The sequence below is a fragment of the Salarias fasciatus genome, chromosome 14, assembly GCF_902148845.1.
Source record: "Salarias fasciatus chromosome 14, fSalaFa1.1, whole genome shotgun sequence".
Lineage (NCBI taxonomy): Eukaryota > Metazoa > Chordata > Actinopteri > Blenniiformes > Blenniidae > Salarias > Salarias fasciatus.
This window is the reverse complement of record NC_043758.1, coordinates 14026038-14046813: the sequence shown is the minus strand read 5'-3', so window position 1 is coordinate 14046813 and position 20776 is coordinate 14026038. Positions and strand designations below refer to the sequence as shown.

Genomic DNA, 20776 nt, shown 5'->3' with positions numbered 1-20776 from the left:
GGTATTTTTTTTTTTACAGCCAATCACAGTGCAATATGACCGGGTTAGGTGTGGGGAACCCGAGAACGGTCGTCCATCCTTTTCAGAGCTTGCTTCCAGCTAACAGGATTTGTCTGAAAAATGCTCTCATATGTGAGACAACAGTCAAACACAAGGTCGTTACAAAGGTTAATGTAATATTTAAACATATCAATGCCATGTGAAAGACAATTCATCGTTCCCACCATGACTCCTCTGTGGATGGTGAGTTTATTTTCTTGGTTCTGGTTTTGTTTGGATATTGATGGAGTTTACTTTCCACTGACCTGAGTGTTTATATAGATGTTAAATGTGTGAGTTTTTCTGTATGTGTTGTATCCCCCTTGAGTGTCTGGCCCGTACATTTTTAAAATAATGTTTCACAGGAGAGTAGTGAAAGGACCTCTGTGAATTTTCAACATGTCAAATGCACCCGATTTCTGGTCACATCTGTTAAAGCGAGGCAGGTCAGCATGGGGAGTTAGGGTAAAAGTACCAATTCACTGCAGAGTAAACACAACCTGTTTTTGGACAAAATGAAGTCGGTTGAGGTTTGGTCAGTGATGGACCACCGTGAAAACTGTAGAAAAACAGAACAAATCTGCTCAGAGGTAAATGTCTTGTTGTTCGAGAAATTGCTCATCAATCTGGATTTTACAATCAACTTCGAACCAGGACATCTGAACACAAAGTCTTTAAATATGCTTCTGAATTAAAGGTGAGAAGGTAGATGTTCCTGTATAGTATTTCCAATCAAACAATCAGCAAGCCCAATCAAAAACTGAAACTTTTAAATATTCATTACTTCTGTGAGTTTGTGAAGACAGTCTTTTATCCAGGGTGATTTTTTTTTTAACTCTTTTTTTAATCGGTAAGGCACTGCAACTTAAAGTTGAACCATTAGCGAAACCCTTAGTTTTAACTTAAATGCCAACATTAACTGAAATTCACCCATTTAAATGGCAGCACTGTTTTGGTTTTTAGGTCTGCAGCTTCCTGATTGTGGGTTTTTACAATCAGCTTTTCATGTGCAACAAGCTGTTTTCAGTCAACTCTAAATTAAAAAACCCTTCACTTTACGAAAAACACATAAAAACCTGCGTTTGGCACTTTTCACTGTTCAGAAGCCTCATGTTGTTTTTATTTCAGGAGGAAAACGACTCAAGAACCAAGTCATAGCAATTAACTTCTATTTGATTCAAACAACATGAAGTATGTTTTTATCCCGGGACACATGCCTTGCATTCCTGTAGTTATGTGACTGTACTTTAATCATTGTTGGCTAGGATTGGCTTCAGGAACTGGTAAGTCTGAACTGTAAAAAGTGTCAGTATTGATGTATGAACACTCGGGAGGAACAGACAAACAGAAAGGCACAGAGTTTTAGTTTTAGTTTTAGTGAAATACTGATGTTGTTAAAGCATTATTTTCATATTCAGTGTGTGGTCCAGAGGGTTCTGTGAAGTACCTGAAAAAAGTTCATATCCAGATAATTATCAGAAGAGAAAAGAAAAGGGGGGGAAAAAAAGTATCTCAGAGTTAATAGATGTTGGGAAACCAGTGACGGGTGAGACATACTTTTGGTCTGTGGTATGAATTCCATGCTTAAGCTTGAAGGCTCCCAGACTGAACATGGAAACTGAGTCCTCAGGAGAAGACTGCTGGGAGCTGACCAACAGCAGTCGTCCACAGTGCTCTTCTGTTAGCTCAGTGTCTGCTGAGCTGCAAACCTGGCAACAATTCCCCGGCAGAATGAAGCAGATCCCACACTCCAACGGGCGAGAAAACCTACCTCAATAACAAACACTTCCACTCACTGGCTTGAGGAAACTTTGTGGATACACTCTCTCTTCCAGTAGATCTACGTTTTACTACATTTCTGTCAGCATCTGTGGTTTTTCTGGAATTTCACACCAGAATTCTAGAATCTACACCTTCGCCTTTCAGCCACAAGTAAGATCAGGTCATCTTTACGCCTCTCCTTGAGGTGATGTGCTCAGCTATGAAAATAAAGCCTTATAAAGTAGCATGCTTCCATATGAAACTATTTCCTTCAGCAATGTGCTTTTAACTGATAACTATTAGAAAAGTACTAATGCAGTTTCATTAATTGAAGTGCAATGGGGTTTTTAATTATTTTTATCGAAGCTTCTGTTTAATGTGTCATTACATAATTTGCAAGATTTGCTTGATTTTTAAAGGATTCTCTAGCACGGCTCCAATCATGCTGTAACTTATTAATTTATTAGCAAAATTGTTTTATGATAATGGATCAAATATCTTATTTTGCTGGTAATAAGTTAATACATTACATCAAAATTATTACATTACTCTCAGGTTTCATGGCATTGGTCATTAATATTTTATTAGTTGTTACAGGTAGTCTTAATGGCTACAAAAGTAAATAATTTGTAAAATTTTGCACCATTTATTTTTAGTTTTATACTTTGTAGCTTTAAAATATGTCTAATTCGGAAATACTTCTGTTTCTGTAAGAGATTCGAAGAATATAATAACACAAATCCAACACAAACAGCACTGATTCCAGTGTGTAAACAATAATTTTTATCTTCAGTAAACATCAAGTCTTCACTGTTAGTTTTGCATAACGCATCTTTCATTATTTACAAAACAATTCAGAGAAATCTACATTTGAATGCACTTATTGCCAATTTATTTAACCAGATAACATCTGGAAATGTTAAAAATAAAGAATTGGGCCTTTATGCATTGTGAGCCAGCAAAATGTGGCAAATTGCAAACTTCATGGCTCCATGTTCGAGAGTAAATACAGCCACTATGAAAAGTAATAGGATTCTAATAAATTAACAGAAGCGCCTGCCTGACAGAAGTGTATTCATGTTTAATGGGATCAGGTCCCTCAGTCTCTGTCCTGAGGGGAGAGGAAGTACTTTTCAGAGGAGGTCCTCTCATCTAACTGGGGGCAGATGTGGACTTGTGGCCCCTGAGGAATAATCAGGTGTGCCGATACAGGCCAGTGCTGTATATTTTAATCATTTTCATATTGGTCACCAAACTTAAAACATCAAAGAGCTTCCAGGTTATTGAGTCCCAAAGGGGAGGAAAGCTTTAACTCAAACCAGCTCTCCCAATTAGCCTGCAATGACAATGAGGCAGCGCCGCTTTACAGCAGAGGTCAGTGTTTCTGAGCCGGCTGGTTTATCGGTTCCAAGAAACTTTTTAATTAGGGATGTACTGTCTTGGCACGTAAAGGTTAATGAAACTAGCTGTGAGCGCCACTAAACTACGAAACCTAATTATCTGGAGACGCTCTACGGAGACGTGCTGCTGTAAGTCCAGGTGTTGCAACACAGTGAGAAGGATTTCAGTTGTGACATCCCCAAGTCCAACTTTAATGAACTGAATGGTTTTCTGTTATCAAATGTTTAATTATTTCCCTTTTCATTTTTTCTGATTTATGGTAAAATGTCAGCTTAAGCATTTCTGCTGCTTTTCTGGCTATGCTCACATTCATTTAGGTGTAATTACTTCCAGGATAAGACAACAAAAGACTGTAGCAAAAGACTCATGTGTTCACAACTTGCATTCGTTAGCAGGGATACATTTATAATCAATATGTCCTCTGAGCTTCTGGAAATAAAGTTTAATTTGCCACTCCACAGTAAAGCCAACGTGTAATTTAGATTCAATCTGGAGGTGCTGGAACACAGCTGAGGACACACTAAACACCTATAAATAAAAGCAGCAAAGCAGCAGAAGTCTTGGCTTTAGACGGACGGCTCACTGTATAGACGTGTTCTCCAGGCTCGGGGTTTGGAAATGCAAACCATTACAATGAATGAATGAATAAAAAAAATGAAACAAAGACACATAAATCAAAAGTACGAACGAACCCCTGGGAATGAACATCACAATATAAACTGCAGACAGTAGACATTTTGCTCACCAATATACGAACCTAAATTTGATGTTCACATCCACTGAGATACAGCCAAGTACCTGGGTTGTGTTATCTTGACAGACAACCAACAGATGGCATCAGCAGCTCTCATCTTGCACGTTGTTTGTGCTGCATACAGTTTGTTTGCTGAAAACTACACAGTGCTCAGGATGTGCAACCCTTGAAAGCAACCTCACAGAGTCCAGGAAGCTGAAACATGCAGCCTGTAAACAGAGTGAGCCTGTCAGACATGTAAACACTTTCACAGGTCATAAAGCACGTTACATGAAATCGCTCAGATCACCTGGTGAGACTTGTCTGCTGTACACGAATGACACTGAGATGGCTCCATGAGCTCACCGGAAAAACAAACCATCAGCCGCTCTGCGTTTCACAGCTGCTACTGAAGTCATGTTTGCCACAAGGATCGTAAAAGTAGCACGAGATGGTTCCTTTTTTCTGACACATTGCTGCATATGTTCTGTTTTAAAGGACAAAGGGTGTCGCCATGATGGACTTGTCATAAAAAAATAAAAACAGCAGTGAAAAAAACCCTTTTGCATAGCACTTTTCATGAAATTAATACAAAGGTTTTGTTGCATTTCTAGAAATCAGAAAGCAAAAATAGATCAGGAGCTGACACAAAGATAGGTATTAAAACAATGTAACAGAAGTGTGGCAAGTTTTTAAGACAGGAGTAGATCTGGGAATTGGTTGACAAAAGAATTCAGTAGAATAAAAAAAAATGTTTAAATAACAAAAATGACTTTATGGAATATACCATGCACATATCCTAAGGTTTTCATCCTTCCATCCTTCTACGCTTAACCAACTTTCTGCTGTCAATTAAAGCTGACTTTGGGAGATTGCAGAGTGTGTTCTGGAAAGGTCAATACTCCATCATAGTGGAAAAACAGACTCATAACAGTTACACCTTCCAGGCAATTTCTAGAATCATCAATAAACCCTGAATGCATGCAACTGTACTGTGACAGGAAATGGGAATACAAAGAACAAAAATCCACACACATGGAGAACATGCAGGTTTTTGAAAGTAAGACCATCATGCCCAGATCAGCTGGTGATATCCTCACTGCAGCCTGAGAGTGCTAACCACAACATCAGCTGATCTCTTCCCTGAAAGCCTATCAAACAGAAATGTTCTGATATGCAAATTTACCGACATCAAAAATATGTCTCCCCGTCTCCCTCCCCAGATCTTGATGGACCAAAAGGGACAGTTCAGGTGAAGTAGAACCTTCAAAACTTTGAAAGCGATCATCAGCCAGGGTGAGAAAATAAGCACAAGAACAAATATGTTTATGTCTTATGGAACCTTTAACAAGGTGGGCAGCAGCACTGCAGATGATTAAAAGCAGGGGAGGGACCTCTGCATGTTCCAGTGACTGATTTGTAAGTAAATAAGAGCATGAATAACTTGGTTCAAGTCAACATTTGAAAAATAGGATCTATTCTTCCGCAGACTTGAAGCTGAACGGAGCAAATCTGAAGAAGAGTTGCATTTTTACTTTTTTTTTAAAAAAAAAAAGGCCCTTGATTTCCACCAGCTTGAGAAATATTATTAAAAGATGATCTCTTTTTTATTGGCATGAATACTCATACATCATCTGCATAAAAATTAAAAGCTGAAAATGTGTATTTTGTGATGTGCTGAATTTGGTTTAGCTTAAGTTTCATCTCTTTCTATTGAATGCCGTCGTTGTTTGTGTGTGACATTTTCCTCTTCCACATCTATTTCCCACCACTGTGGTTGACGCGTAAGACTGACACTTTTCGGCCGGTCCCTTGGCCTGTCTGCTGCCTTTTGTGTGCACACAGGTCTCCGCTGAGCACACAGCGACAGCCTGTCAAATATGCCTGGTATCTGAATCTGGCCCGCTTCTCAAAGAAAGCTGTTGTCCATCTTCTCTTTTTTTCACCACTCATGCCGCAGCTCTTCATCCTCCCTTCGCAGGCAGGAGGTTGAGGGATTACCAGACAAACATCAACTCTCTTGATGGGGCTTTAGAAGAGAAATGGCTTTGTTGACAAGTGCCAGCCAAAAGAATTAAACAAATAACAAAATGTGAGAGGGCTGATCTGTTTCTACATCATTCTTCCACTTGAAAGGCGTATCTTAAGATTTCATTATTGAAATTCCGTGTGAGACCGAATCAGATGAAAAAACTCAAGCTGTGGGAGTGTGACAAAATGAATGTATGCTCTCTTCCATACATCTTGAAATATCTCAAAAGTCAACAAACATCCCAAAAAAATCCATTTAAAGCATTAGATAATATGTTGAAAAATACAAATACAGAAGAGTCAAATGATATAGCAGGAACATCTTAACCCAAATCTTCCTAAATGGGCTCTTTGTTTTCTAGATAACCTCAAATAGAATACTTGAGTCGGTGCATCGTTCGTCATTCTTTTATTAGTCACACTGTGAAATTCCCAGTAAACTGCTAAATCCAAAATGGATGCATCTATGGAAAGATCAGATCTGTAAGCCAGGTAGTGTTTTGTGGGTCATCCGCTGATGCTTCTGCCAGATGCTAAACACGAATAGAGATTTGTATCCAAACCCAAACAGAAGGAGTTGCTAGGAAAAATGACTACACAAGCAATAAACTGGAGCAGAGAGTGGAATCAGTAACATCATTCACCGAGAGGAACTAAAGTCCAGAAGCCAGTTGGACCAAGTGATGGCTTTGTGTGTGTGTGCGAGTGTTTGCGTCGGTGCCGTTTTGTTGCAGACAGTCAACACCCCCACACCAACACATATGGGGCTCATGAGAAATGAAAGAATGCAATTGAGTCAGCAGGCGCACCGATCTACTACCATCACAGGCTCCTAAAGAAGATGTACCAAGCTTTAGATAGAAAAATCAGCAGCTTTAGCATGATAGCGTATTGATGCTTTGCACAATAATAATTCATGACAGCAAATGTGGTTCCCTCTGCACTGAGGAGTTGAAAAAAATGACTCACAGTATTTTTAGGTATTCCTCACCCCTCACCCTCTCTTCACCTCTGATTTGTCAGCATGGATGACCATATGGAAAGCAGACCCACTAGATCGTACACTGAACAGCACACCAGCAGGAGCTGAGGAAACCCGACTCTATCAAAACAAAACGTGGCCCACACATTTTGAACTACGTCAGGAGAAAATGAGCCAAAAGTCTGCCAGAAGGAATTGTACACAAATAAGCATGCATACGCGTAAAGAAACGGCAATCACAAAGCATAAACACATAAATCCCGAATTAATGGTTTCCCTTTTTTTCTCTCTCTTTATGTCATGAGAAAGACTTTCCAACGTCCCGTGACCTGTCCCCATGATGAGATGATCAACCACCGTCTGTCCACAGGGATCAAAGGTCACAGTTCACCCTCTCGCTACACTGACATCAACCAGCGTTTTTAGTCCACAGCTGTCCGGCTGTCTGTCCGTCATGAGCTTCATGTTTTCCCTCACACACTAAGCCTTCTCTCCACCAACTTCTCCTGAACCTCATAATAACCCCAACCAACCGCAAAGTTCCCCCAGTGGCTACGTTAAGACTATTTTTACCCGAAGCAGGGCTGTTAAAGGCAAAACCCCACAGAGAGACGTTATTCTCCATCCACTCATCGGCTTCATTATTATCTCAGTGAAAAAGAAATGAGTGTCTGACTCTGGATGCAAGACAGTAGCTCTGTTTAAGCTGGGCTGTGGTCAGTGTGTGTGTGTGTGTGTGTGTGTGTGTGTGTGTAGGGGTGAGGGGGTTACCGAGGCTCTGGGGGGGTTTAAATGGAATTTCGAGCAAGTCTTATGTTACGTTTTTTTTTAAATCTCCTCTCCTCTTTGCTGTTTTCCGTCTGTCTGAGAGCTGACAGGGATTTCAGTGTTTGTGAACATAGTGCAGCTGTTCCCGGCTCTGCCCAGTTTACAACTGCGCATTTACATAATTCTTCGTCACGTCTGATACAATAATTTAACAAGCTGACCCGGCACTTAACTTGACAGTGTCTGAAGTTTTATCATGAAAAAGAGCAAGACAGATGATCGCAACAGTGATTTCATGTTGAAATTCTAGTTGAACCTGAAAACTCGAGACATTTATTGAGGTGCATAAACGGGAGAAAGCAAAGTGGAAAAAAACTGACTGGTCGCCCCTCGGACGCTGAGACGGTGTAAAAGTGGTGCTAAAAGCAGCACGTGCAGCTGCTGAGTCCTCTGCATTCACGCCTGATCCGACCCAGCTGTGCACACAGCTGTAGGAAACGTGGTTGAACGTAAATATGGAAGCTGAGGAAATTGACAACGCATACAGTAGTTCAAATCTGGTGAAACTTAGATATAGCTTCACGTGGAACGTGCACTCAGCCAGACGCTTCCAGAAGCCTTCACAAAGGAACTGAATTCTGCTGAATGTGCTCGTCTGGCTCCAGACATAGGAAGTTGCAGCACTGCCATGCTAACTGATGGCAGACAATGAAGACAATGAAGGGCAGAGGGCAGAGTCATGATCCAGAGGCAACTGAAGAAGGAGGGACTCACATTTACTGGAAGCCACAATTCCTGAACACAATGAATGAATATGTGTTGGAAATAAGAACATAACAAGGAGATAGTTTTCATGTGCTGTTTTCCTCTCTTCTGTCCACTCATTCACCTTTTAAGATTCTTCAAATACTTCAAACTGGAACTGGATAGATAGATAGAGCGTGCATGCCAACTAGAGGCCCCAGACGGACCTTACACAATGTAAAAATTGCAAAGAACATGTTAACTGCAATTTCTCAATTAAAATATTTCTCAATTTATATAATCACCTGGACTCACAATGCTTGACTTGCACAACTTCTGAGCCATTTGCACCAGGACGCTGAAGAGAAAGCCAGGTAATTGTCTACCTCTTATATTAACAAAACATTAACAAAAAAATCTGGTATTTTGTGAAAACATACAGATTAAAGGTCACAGAAACCGTTGCCTGAAAGGAGACAGGGTTTTATCTGGGGTTTCTTCAGACTGCACATATTGAAAAATACTTCTTGTCTGTCATCACAGCCGCTGCCAGAGAGGGCTTTTTGAATGTTTGCACTGAAATTGACAGTAAAATTTCTGTGAATCTTGTATGTTTTTACTGGTCTGGCCTGACATCAAGTGGGACTGTTTGTGGCCCCTGAACTAAAATTAATTAGGATTCTGTTTTCTCAGCCCAACAGAGCAGAGATCTATCACAATTTTAAAAGACAGATGTTGTGCATGTCCAGCCATGTGGCTATACTTGTTTTTGACACTCCGTATTAAGCAGAGTTGACTTATTAAAATCAGTTGCAGGATCATTTTTGCTTTATGATTTCAGTGAATTAAACAAAAATACCTAAATGTCTGATCAAAATAGTACATTCATCATGTCTGTGTCTCATTCATACAGAGAAAACATTAAGTCTAAAGCAGAAGTAGCTGAAATTACACAATGTTAGTCACAAAGAGTGAAAGAGGAGAAGAGGAGGAAGCACAATGTCTTTCGAAAGTCCAGGAGAGAAATGTATTTATAGAAACGGAAATCAAAATCCACGCCACCAGATATCACCAGACCATTTACTTTAAATAATGTCTAAACACAGCTCGTGAAATAGTAGTTTGTGTTTGATTTCATCAATGCTTCCTATATTTTCAGGTTTTTTTGTTTGTTTGTTTTTTTTCACGATATTTCATCTGGTAACTGTGAGCTGTGCTAATCAGTGACAGTGAGTTTCCTTCACTTCTATTGATAAACAGTCTCGTCCACTGTCTCTGCAGCTCAGGTTTGATGCTATGAAGAGTGAAAGCTGCACATTTGCTGAGAGTTTCACATTATTTACTGTCAGTTTGCTTACATGAGGGGATGTGGCTGCGTCTTTAGGGACTTCCTGATTCAACCTGAGGCAGACTCAGGTGATACAGTGCCATGTCATGTGACCAGGGCACCAGGCCATGTGAAAGGGATATAATTTAGTTTTGGGAGGCAACTTTACTGACCTCTCTTGTGGTGATCTATGATGAGTGAGTTAGAGTGAGTCAAACTGTATTTTAGAACCATTGACAGGAAGGAGAAAGGAGAAGGCAATGGCAAACGCTTCCTGTGATTCTCAGATCACACACACACTCACAAACATGCACGCTCTCATGCACTAGCACAGAAAGTAGCTGACCCAAGCAGCCTTTAGCATTATTTGTACAAAACACTGAAGCAAGAGGAACCATTCAACTTCAACACGGCACCTTCCCTGATGCACAGCGACTAAACTATCAGGTCAGTCAGAGACGTGATTATTTTAATAATCAGCTAAATATACTCAAAAAGCAAATACTAATACTTGTATTTCTTTCAGGCTGGCTACAAACTTTGTAAAATACATTTAAAACATAAAACCTATCAAACGTCTCATGGAACAGTTTCAAGGATTGTTCTCAGGACTGTATTCAGTTTCGTGCTTTTGATCCAACAAACCTCATGGAACTTAACTTTTATCAATAATGACATTTATTTGGGAGGACGGATTCTTTGTTGTGCTCTGCAGTTTTTTGTTACGAGACTTCCAAAGCAGCCGTCTCTCTGTGTTTTTTAGGCAGCACACATGGAGACCAACACAACTTTTCCACCGTTCCCTGGTAACCACAGCCGGAGCAACAGCACCTGCTCCCGAGACAACCTTCTGAAGACGGTGGTGTTTCCTGTGCTCTACTCCTGCCTTTTCCTGGTGGGGCTCATCCTCAATGGAGTGGCAGTGTGGGTGTTTTTTCGCATTCCCTCTCGGTCGCACTTCATCATTTACCTGAAGAATATCGTCGTTGCGGACGTGGTCATGACATTCACCTTCCCCTTCAAGGTTCGTCTCCACAAACTAACTCAACTACTTGCAATGTTATGTAATCTAAAGAGGATATACGATGATTGTGAGGCAATATTTTTTTTTTTTTTTTTTTTTTTTGTAATACTGCTCTGTCAGGTCTACATTATAATATCCTTTATGATGTTTCTTCCAGAAGATTTTACCTTTAAATTTACAATTTGAATGTGTTTTCTAAATATAAGACAGAAGTCTGATGTAAAATTGTTCCTGACTGTGTCTCTGCAGGTGTTGTCAGACTCCAACATGGCTTCCACTGGCCTTCGGATCTTTGTGTGTCGGGTATCCTCTGTGCTCTTTTACCTCACCATGTACATCAGCATCCTCTTCTTCGGCCTCATCAGCATCGATCGCTGCAGAAAGACCCTGAAGCCATTCAGGGGCACAAACTCTGCTCGTCTGGCACGTCGGAAATTTCTTTCGGGAGCCATTTGGACGTTTCTGCTGATTCTCTGCCTCCCCAATGTGATCCTAACAAGCAAAGCCCCGAAGACGCATTATTTCAAATGCAGCGACCTGAAGTCTCAGGCCGGGCTGTACTGGCATGAGGTGGTGAATCACGTCTGCCAGGTGATCTTCTGGAGCAACTTAGTGACAGTGATGATATGCTACACTTTAATAACCAGAGAGCTGTACAAATCCTACTCTCGCACAAAGTCTCACAGCGCGGGAGGGACTGCATCTCGAGCACCGAGTGGAGAAAAGGCTCGCAAGCCCCATCAGGCCAAAAGAAAAATGAGCGCAAACGTGTTCCTGGTTCTGGCAGTGTTCTTTGTGTGCTTTGTGCCGTTTCACTTTGCCCGAGTGCCGTACACCATGAGCCAGACCAGAGGGGTTCTCTTTGATTGTAAGCTGAAGCTCTTCTTCTTCCAGCTGAAGGAAAGTACGCTCTTTCTCTCATCTCTGAATTCTGTCCTGGATCCTCTCATCTACTTCTTCCTCTGTAAGTCCTTCAGAAGCACTCTGTTCAGGAGCCTGCGGCTGCCTCCTGGTACCTGCAGCTGGCTGACGGGGAGAGAGGCGGATTCAGACACAGGCAGCTCCCCGCTGAGAGACTCCTCCGCCTGCACGTAGAACCAGCCGCCACGAGAGAGACTTTCATTCTGTCATGTGTGCTTTTTAGTTTGTGTCCATGAAGTTCAGCGTCCCACCAGTCGGGAGCGGATCAGATCTGAATGGCTTCGGCAAACGGCGTGACTGCGGTCCTCCCAGAGAAACAACTAAAATTCTGTTTGCCAGCGCTTCGGTCTGCATGACGTCCGCATTTTAAAATCTCTTTTACACTAACCAACTTTCTTTACATTTTGTATGAGAAATAATGAATTGCTTGTATAAAAAGTGAACAACACAAACACACACACGCATCATCTTGCTTTTGTCTTACTTAATTTAAATATCTTATCTTGGAACAAATGCTGTTATTCTTTCTGTTCTTTAAATTTCATGAAAAAATGAAGTTTCTGTTCTTGGTTTTTATTCTCACTACTCCTAAAATCTAATTTTGAAACTAACAAAAAGTCTTCATGAAAGGTGCACGATGAGCAAGGAAGCTGCACAACATATTCCTGGTCTTTGTTCTCTTCTGTTGAAATCCTAAATGAAGCCAAAATACAGGGAGCAATATGTGATGGTAGTTTTATTAGAAAACTAAACAAAAGCGTTCTTACTTTCTGTATTCCACCAGTTTCCCACATTTTCCCATCTTGATATGTATGTCTTTCAAAATATTTCAATCGACCTTGTTAACAGTTCTGAAGGGAATCAAAACAGTAATAGGCCTAAATTGATATTTATTTGTTGCTTCAACTCTGAGATTACTACAACAGATGGCTCATTTGAATCTTCCATAGTGAAAACACACACAAAGCAGCTCACTGTTCAAAGATTTGCATTTTTTTCTGGTTGAAGAAGTGGGCAAACACTTGTAATTTATGGATTTCATTTAATAGGTCGGGCTGCACTGTGCAGGGTCACACTCAATGTCGATGGTAATGGATGAATTCTCACGTTCAGATTCTTAATAGGACAAGAAGTCACAAAAGCAACCAAACTAATGTTACTTGTTGGAAAGAAAAGGGTATTTGAATCATGCATGGGTCTTAGAGGAGTTGTCACAAAACAAAATACAACGTAAGCTAAAGTTCCATTACATTCAGTGGTGCTTGAATAAAATTTCTCAAAAATAATTTAGAATTTTAATCCCAAAATGCATTTGTGTTGGTTTTTACAATTATAGTCTATTTTTCTTCATATTAACTATAAATCCCTGCTAAAATTAATTAGTGGAAAGGGTTTCTAACATTTGAAGAGCATTTATTATTCTCATTTAAATGTTTATTGGGTGGAAACACCACATTTGATCACTTTCTCATTTTTGCGATTTTACAGACACTAACAATGATGAGTTGATGACAACTTGTGCCAGACAATGAAATATTTGATGTAGGATTTTTTTTTTTTTTTTTTTTTTTTTTGCTCCTTTGGCAAAAAAAAGCAATTCTTAATTGCAGTGAATACAAACATTTTTCATTAAAAAAATATGAAAAAGCGTGACTTCATATCAAAGCACCAATAAAACAAATTAACAAAACCTTTGTTGTCATAAACAATGTATTCAATTGTTTGATCTCAAAACAATCTTTAGAACCTCCAACTGAAATCAAGTGACAAACATCCATTTGCACGAATTTGGAAGCTGAAATTCAGAAAATATGTGCAATTTTGGACAGTTTTTATCTTTTTCCTTTATTTTTCCTTGTTTTTTTTTTTTGTCAATAAATGCCGCAATGTGGCTTTAAAAAAATCAAACATGAAAATCGACCAATAAAGTATTCCTCAAAAAGTCCCTGAATATGAATCAACATAAAATATACATATTTGCCTAATTAATGCATCAAAACTGTTAAGATAATATGTATTGTTGAAGCTGTATGAACCAAGTGTCCCATGTCAGATAAACGAACCTGAGGCTGTAGTTTCTGTGTGATAAGAGGAGGAAACTAAATCCCCCATCTTTCAATGTCGGAAATGTTTAGCTTGAGCTTTCGGAATACATTCAAATACTCTGGTTCTGCATTCAAATGCAAATGAGGAAAACAAAGGTCTTATGAACTGAATGACAAATGCAAATCAGGTCCAAGGGGGCAAGTTGGAAAAAATCCTGAGCAGTTGTACTTTTTAGTCTCAAGCAAATAGTAAACAGGACCTCATTCCAGTTTACTGTTCCTCCGCTGAGGTGAGCCCCTTCTCTGTTTATACTGTTTGAACTTGCTGAAAGTAAAGGTTTTAGAAGATTTGCTGATTATTGCATCATTTTTGTTTATATTTTGCATATTGTCCTGGACCTTTTTGAATAGTGGTTGTATTTTTCACAGGAGCCTCATGCTGCTCGAAATGGGAGGTTTATGTTTTTCTGCCAATTGACCGTTCATCACGTGTGTCGTTGTCACTGGACTCGTTAAACCGCTTTAGCCTGAGGTCACTTACTGATAACTATCTTTTCTTTTCCTCAGATCCGGATTATGTCCCACCAACCGTCCCACACGTCTCCCAGCTGTGCCTCGGCCAGCCTTGAGCCCGCAGACCTGGCTCTGTCTATCTTCTTCTTCTGCTTGTTCCCCATTGCCTTGCTACTCAATGCGGTGGCGGCTTGGGTGTCGTGGCACCTGCGGTCCACCTCTACCTTCGTGGTCTATCTCAAAAACCTGGTGGCCGCTGACCTTCTCATGACGCTGACGCTTCCCCTGATGGCAGCCAGCCTGCTTCCCGGGGTGGCCGTCGACCTGAGGGTTTTCGCCTGTCGCTACTCTGACGTCGTTTTCTTCACGTCTTTGTACACCAGCATTGCGCTGATGGGCCTCATCAGCCTGGACCGCTTCTTCAAAGTTGTTCGACCATTTGGAAGGGTGATGGGCCAGAGTGTGATGTTCAGTGTCATCATGTCCACTTTGGTTTGGGTTGGGTTGTTTGGCAGCACAACTATCCCAACTATGATCCTAACAGACCATGACCCTGCAAACACATCTGATCAGTTCTGCATGTCCTTGAAAAGTGCGTCAGGCAGACATTTCCATATGATTGTGGTTTTATCCATGGACAGCCTTTTCTGGTTGGTCTGCATTCTGGTTGTGTTTTGCTACATCTGCATAACTCTCAAAGTCCTGCAATCCTTCAGAAACTCTGGAAGCAGCAACAGCCAAGGAAAAAAGAAAACCACACTGCGAGTCTTCTTGATCATTCTTGTGTTTCTGGTGTGCTTCTTGCCTCTTCACCTGATCCGTATTCCCTATACGTTAAAAGAGATCTTTTTCTCTGGTATCTGCCTTGGACCGTGGCTTAAGATAGCCCATAAACTATCCCTCTGGATCTCCACAACGAATGCTTGCATGGACCCTGTTCTCTACATCTACCTGTGTAAGGAGTACAGAGACAAACTGGTTCACTTGCTGAAGAGTAGGGGTGTTTACATAAGGCAGGGGTCTTCAGACTGCAGCTCCTCAGCCTCTGTAGTGGCTCCTTCTAGATCTGCAAAAAACTAGTCTGTTTAGATTTTATTTGTAAAGCTGATGTCTTTATATGATGCCTTACATGGTTTGAACTGAAATCACACTTTTCACACAAAAAATGTATGAAAAAGTAGCTTATGGATGAAAATCTCACATTTTCTCACATCTCACAACTTCATCTCAAATCTCACATACTTCATCCCACAATGTATTCATATTTTTAGCAGAATATCAAATGTGTTCAGAGATGGAGACAGCTTTTGTCTTTAACATGGAGATGCACAGGAGTTAAAAAATAAATTAAAAACAAGTAAATGAAAAAAAAGCAGAAACTAATCCCTGTCATAGAATTAAACAAATAATGCATTTTGAAGAGATTGAATTGATCTGACAGCACACGTGAGATGATTTGAAAGAAAGAAAGAAAGAAAGAAAGAAAGAAAGAAAGAAAGAAAGAAAGAAAGAAAAAGAAAGAAATGGCTGTTTTAACTGGAGATCTTAATTGTGTTATACCGCCCCCTGCTGTACAAAACCATGACAGTGAAACGAAATGACATTAACGACTGCATAAATACGGACTACTTTGCAGTGAGAATGTATACTACGTGCTATTCTTGTATGCCTCACTGAGTGGGTTTTCACAGATGAATACATAAATTGTAGCTCCTTTAAACCCCTGCACTGATGTATGTTTAGTCCTCAAGGAGAGATCCCTGCATGACTGTGCTACTTTAAATAAATTTATCTCAATACTTTATTTGAAGGTTTCTTGTATCGACTCCATGATTTAATCCTGTACTGAGGTATATTTATCAAACCTCTAAAGAGGTTTTCAGTTTAATCTCGTTTGAGTTTTATAGGATGAAGCCATGTTATGACTGGAAATGTAAAGACGTGTAACCACAAGATAAAATTTCATGGAAGTAAATTCATCTAAGGAATTCACTCATGAACAATTTAATCACAAATCGAGAGCAGAGAAGAATCATCAATAAAATGAAGAAACATAAGAGGCTATGACTGCATTTCGTCATCTTTTTATATCATTATTTACATTGGGTAGAAAAGGTATGTGAACCTTCAAAGGAGTGAAACAGCCTGACCCATGGAGCTCCCTCCACCATACATGGAATTATTTCCAGTATAAAAATGTTCCTTTTTGTGCCAGATTTACACTACGTTCCGACTCCTGCAGAAGTCCCAGGGCAGAATTGTCTCCAGTCATAGATAACTGTTGTTTGAGTGTGGACTGCTGAATATCTACCGTCACTGAGGTAGCTTTATAACGTCTTCCACCTTTATAAAAACTGGTCTTCAGATACAGCTCTGATGAGGAAAGGTTCACATCAGGGGATGATTTTTTAATGGATATCACAATCAAGGTGGGTCAATACCTTATTGGCACAGTCCTTTTGAACTCTGGATTTGCAAACTTTTGATTCCAACTGGACTGTTTTTTTTGTTGTTGTTGTTGTTTTTTGCCTTTAGTCTAAAATATCACTCAATCTTTCCATCAGCACTGTACAAGTTTCACTTATCAGTTATCTTATCAATAAAGACAATCAATAAAGACATGAAAAATGGAGGCCGCATGGTGAACTTGGTTAGCACTCACAACTCACAGTCAGAAAGTCATGTCTTCAAATACAAGCATTTCAGTGCACCGTGTGTATGCTCTCTCCATGTCTGCATGGGCTTCATGCCAGTACTGTTTTGTCCTCCATCAGTCTTAAAACATGTATGTGAGATTTGCTGTGTGACCCTGAGGGTGTGTGGCTGTTTCTTTGCCCTGCGATGGACTGGTAATCTGTCCAGGTTAGCTGGGACTGGCTGCAGCGCCCCACGACCCTAAACAGGACAAAGCGGTATCCAAGATCAATTAATGTATATCATCTAAATGTGCAGAGTAGCTGGTGTTGGGCAAGATCATTTTAAAAAGTAATTAGTTATAGTTACTAGTTATTTCTTCAAAAGAAATACAGAGTTAGTTACTGAGTTGCAATATTTTAACAGTGATTAATTTTGAGGCAAAGTCACTATTGCATTACTTTGACAACACATGTTTAAATATGTCAAAGAATTTGGATCTTTAAGATGCATGTTCAATTAGTTATTATAAAAGTGGGATATACTGTATGATTAATGAAATAAATGGACACTTGACATAACAAAAAATTAATCTGAATTATTCAAATAGTGCTGTGTGATAATATGAGACGATGATTTTAGCATTCTACATTGGAAAGAAAAAAAAAACACACAACACTGAATAATGATCCGGGGTTTAAATGATTAGGTCTGTCTATGGCTGTAGCTGTTATGTCACATGAAAGATTTTGCACCAATACAGTTCCTTCTTTCTGTACAATGATGCCATTGAGAACTTCCCTGACTGCAACAATGTATCGGTTTTAAATGATGTCATCATCTAATTTGACCATGAAATGAGCAGCTATGCAAACTTTCCTGACTGAAAATTTGTCAACATTTTATCTGTACTGAAGCAACATAGTTTTTTTATATATATAAAACACAATAAAGGGCATCATATTTAACTTAATTATGAAGCACTAGTCTCCCCCCTGACCTGCCACCTTAAAGTGGTGGGGGAGTTTGAGTGCCCACGTGATCCCAGGAGCTATGTTGTCCGGGGCTTTATGCCCCTGGTAGGGTCTCCCATGACAAACAGGTCCTGGGTGATGGGCCAGACCAAGGGCAGGTCAATAGCCCTTATGAATATATTACAATCGAGGCCCGTGACGTCGCCCGGTATGGCGCAGCCGGGGCCCCACCCTGGAGCCAGGCCTGGGGTTGGGGCTCGCAAGCAAGCCCCTGGTGGCCGGGCCTTTGCCCATGGGGCCCGGCCGGGCTCAGCCCGAAGGGGCGACGTGGGCCGACCCTCCGGTGGACCCACCACCCGCCGAGGGAATCGTAGGGGCTGGGTGCAATGTGAATTGGGTGGCAGCCGACGGCAGGGTGCCCGGCGACCCGATCCTCAGACACAGAGACTAGCTCCAGGGACATGGAATGTCACCTGGTTGGGGGGGAAGGAGCCCGAGCTTGTAAGGGAGGTTGAGAGATACTGGCTAGATATAGTTGGGCTCACCTCCACACATAGCCTGGGCTCTGGAACCCAACCTCTCAAGAAGGGCTGGACTCTCCACTTCTCTGGCGTTGCCCGCGGTGAGAGGCGGCGGGCTGGTGTGGGTTTGCTTATAGCCCCGCAGCTCAGCCGCCATGTGTTGGAGTTCACCCCAGTGAACGAGAGGGTCGCATCCCTGCGCCTTCGGGTCGGGGATAGGTGCCTCACTGTTGTTTCGGCTTATGGGCCGAACAGCAGTGCAGAGTACCCGGCCTTCTTGGAGTCCCTGGGAGGGGTGCTAGACAGTGCTCCGACTGGGGACTCCATTGTTCTACTGGGGGACTTCAACGCCCACGTGGGCAGCGACAGTGAGACCTGGAAAGGGGTGATTGGATCGCATGGCCTCTCTGATCTGAACCCGAATGGTGTTCTGTTATTGGACTTCTGTGCTAGTCACAGTTTTTCCATAACGAACACCATGTTCGAGCACAGGGGTGTCCATAAGTGCACTTGGCACCAGGACACCCTAGGGCGGAGGTCGATGATCGACTTTGTTGTCGTGTCATCTGACCTTCGGCCGCGTGTTTTGGACACTCGGGTGAAGAGAGGAGCAGAGCTGTCGACCGATCACCACCTGGTGGTGAGTTGGATTTGCTGGCAGAGGAGAAAACCGGACAGACTTGGCAGACCCAAACGTATTGTGAGGGTCTGTTGGGAACGTCTGGTGGAACCCTCTGTCAGCATGGTTTTCAACTCCCACCTCCGGGAGAGCTTCTCTCATGTCCCGAGGGAGGTTGGAGACATTGAGTCCGAGTGGACCATGTTCTCCACCTCCATTGTCGAAGCAGCTGCCCGGAGCTGTGGTCGTAAGGTCTCTGGTGCCTGTCGTGGTGGCAACCCCCGAACCCGGTGGTGGACACCGGAGGTGAGGGCTGCCGTCAAGATGAAGAAGGAGTCCTATCGAGCCTTGCTGGCTCATGGGACTCCCGAAGCAGCTGACGGGTACCGGCAGGCCAAGCGAACTGCAGCCCGAGCGGTTGTGGAGGCAAAAACTCGGGTCTGGGAGGAGTTCGGGGAGGCAATGGAGGAGGACTATCGGTCAGCCTCGAAGAAATTCTGGCAAACCGTCCGGCGCCTCAGGAGGGGAAAGCAGGTCTCCGCCAACACTGTTTACAGTGGAGGTGGGGAGTTGCTGACCTCAGCTGGGGATATCACAGGACGGTGGAAGGAATACTTCAAGGACCTCCTCAATCCCGTCGCCACGTCTTCCGTGGAGGAAGCAGAGGCTGAGGTCTCAGAGGTGGACTCGTCCATCACCCAAGCTGAAGTCACCGAGGTGGTTGGTAAGCTCCTTGGTGGCAAGGCACCGGGGGTGGATGAGATTCGCCCTGAGTACCTCAAGTCTCTGGATGTGCAGGGACTGTCTTGGTTGACACGTCTCTGCAACATCGCGTGGCGGTCGGGGACGGTGCCTCTGGATTGGCAGACCGGGGTGGTGGTCCCCCTGTTTCAAAAGGGGGACCGGAGGGTGTGCTCCAACTATAGGGGGATTACACTCCTCAGCCTCCCCGGGAAAGTCTATTCCAGGGTACTGGAGAGGAGGATCCGACCGATAGTCGAACCTCGGATTCAGGAGGAACAATGCGGTTTTCGTCCTGGTCGTGGAACAGTGGACCAGCTCTATACCCTCCATAGGGTGCTCGAGGGTTCGTGGGAGTTTGCCCAACCAGTCCACATGTGTTTTGTGGACTTGGAGAAGGCATTCGACCGCGTCCCTCGTGGTGTCTTGTGGGGGGTGCTCCGGGAATACGGAGTCCGGGGCCCCCTGTTAAGGGCCGTCCGTTCTTTGTATGACCGGAGTAGGAGTCTGGTCCGCATTGCAGGCAGTAAGTCGGACCTGTTCCCGGTGCATGTTGGACTCTGGCAGGGCTGCCCTTTGTCACCGGTTCTGTTCATCATTTTTATGGACAGAATTTCTAGGTGCAACCAGGGGTCGGAGGGGGTCCGGTTCGGGGACCACAGGATTTCATCTCTGCTTTTTGCAGATGATGTTGTCCTGTTGGCTTCATCGAACCAGGACCTACAGCATGCACTGGGGCGGTTCGCAGCCGAGTGTGAAGCGACAGGAATGAGGATCAGCACCTCCAAATCCGAGGCCATGGTCCTCGACCGGAACAAGGTGGCTTGCCCCCTCCAGGTTGGTGGAGAGACCCTAGCCCAGGTGGAGGAGTTTAAGTATCTTGGGGTCTTGTTCACGAGTGGGGGACGGATGGAGCGCGAGATTGACAGGCGGACCGGTGCAGCGTCTGCAGTGATGCAGTCGTTGTATCGGTCCGTTGTGGTGAAGAGGGAGCTGAG

The 20776-nt window shown here is 42.5% G+C and overlaps 2 protein-coding genes across 2 annotated transcripts; both read left to right on the top strand.

Moving 5' to 3' along the window:
• Nucleotides 1-10114: 10114 nt before the first annotated feature.
• On the top strand, nucleotides 10115-12224 carry LOC115400524 (P2Y purinoceptor 12-like). The gene is made up of 3 exons (XM_030108464.1): nucleotides 10115-10233; nucleotides 10550-10810; nucleotides 11060-12224. Exons 2-3 carry the CDS (start codon nucleotides 10559-10561, stop codon nucleotides 11903-11905), a joined length of 1098 nt encoding a protein of 365 aa, XP_029964324.1. The 5' UTR covers nucleotides 10115-10233; nucleotides 10550-10558; the 3' UTR covers nucleotides 11906-12224.
• Nucleotides 12225-14352: 2128 nt separating this feature from the next.
• LOC115400745 (P2Y purinoceptor 13-like) lies at nucleotides 14353-15369 on the top strand. Its single transcript, XM_030108763.1, has one exon. The coding sequence runs from the start codon at nucleotides 14353-14355 to the stop codon at nucleotides 15367-15369; it is 1017 nt and encodes a 338-aa protein (XP_029964623.1).
• The last annotated feature ends 5407 nt before the right edge of the window (nucleotides 15370-20776 follow it).

Coding starts and splice junctions, on each gene's coding strand:
- LOC115400745 (XM_030108763.1), top strand. CDS start 14,353: ATGTCCCACCAACCGTCCCACACGTCTCCCAGCTGTGCCTCGGCCAGC.
- LOC115400524 (XM_030108464.1), top strand. CDS start 10,559: ATGGAGACCAACACAACTTTTCCACCGTTCCCTGGTAACCACAGCCGG. Junction 10,811..11,059: donor CATTCACCTTCCCCTTCAAG/GTTCGTCTCCAC, acceptor GTGTCTCTGCAG/GTGTTGTCAGACTCCAACAT.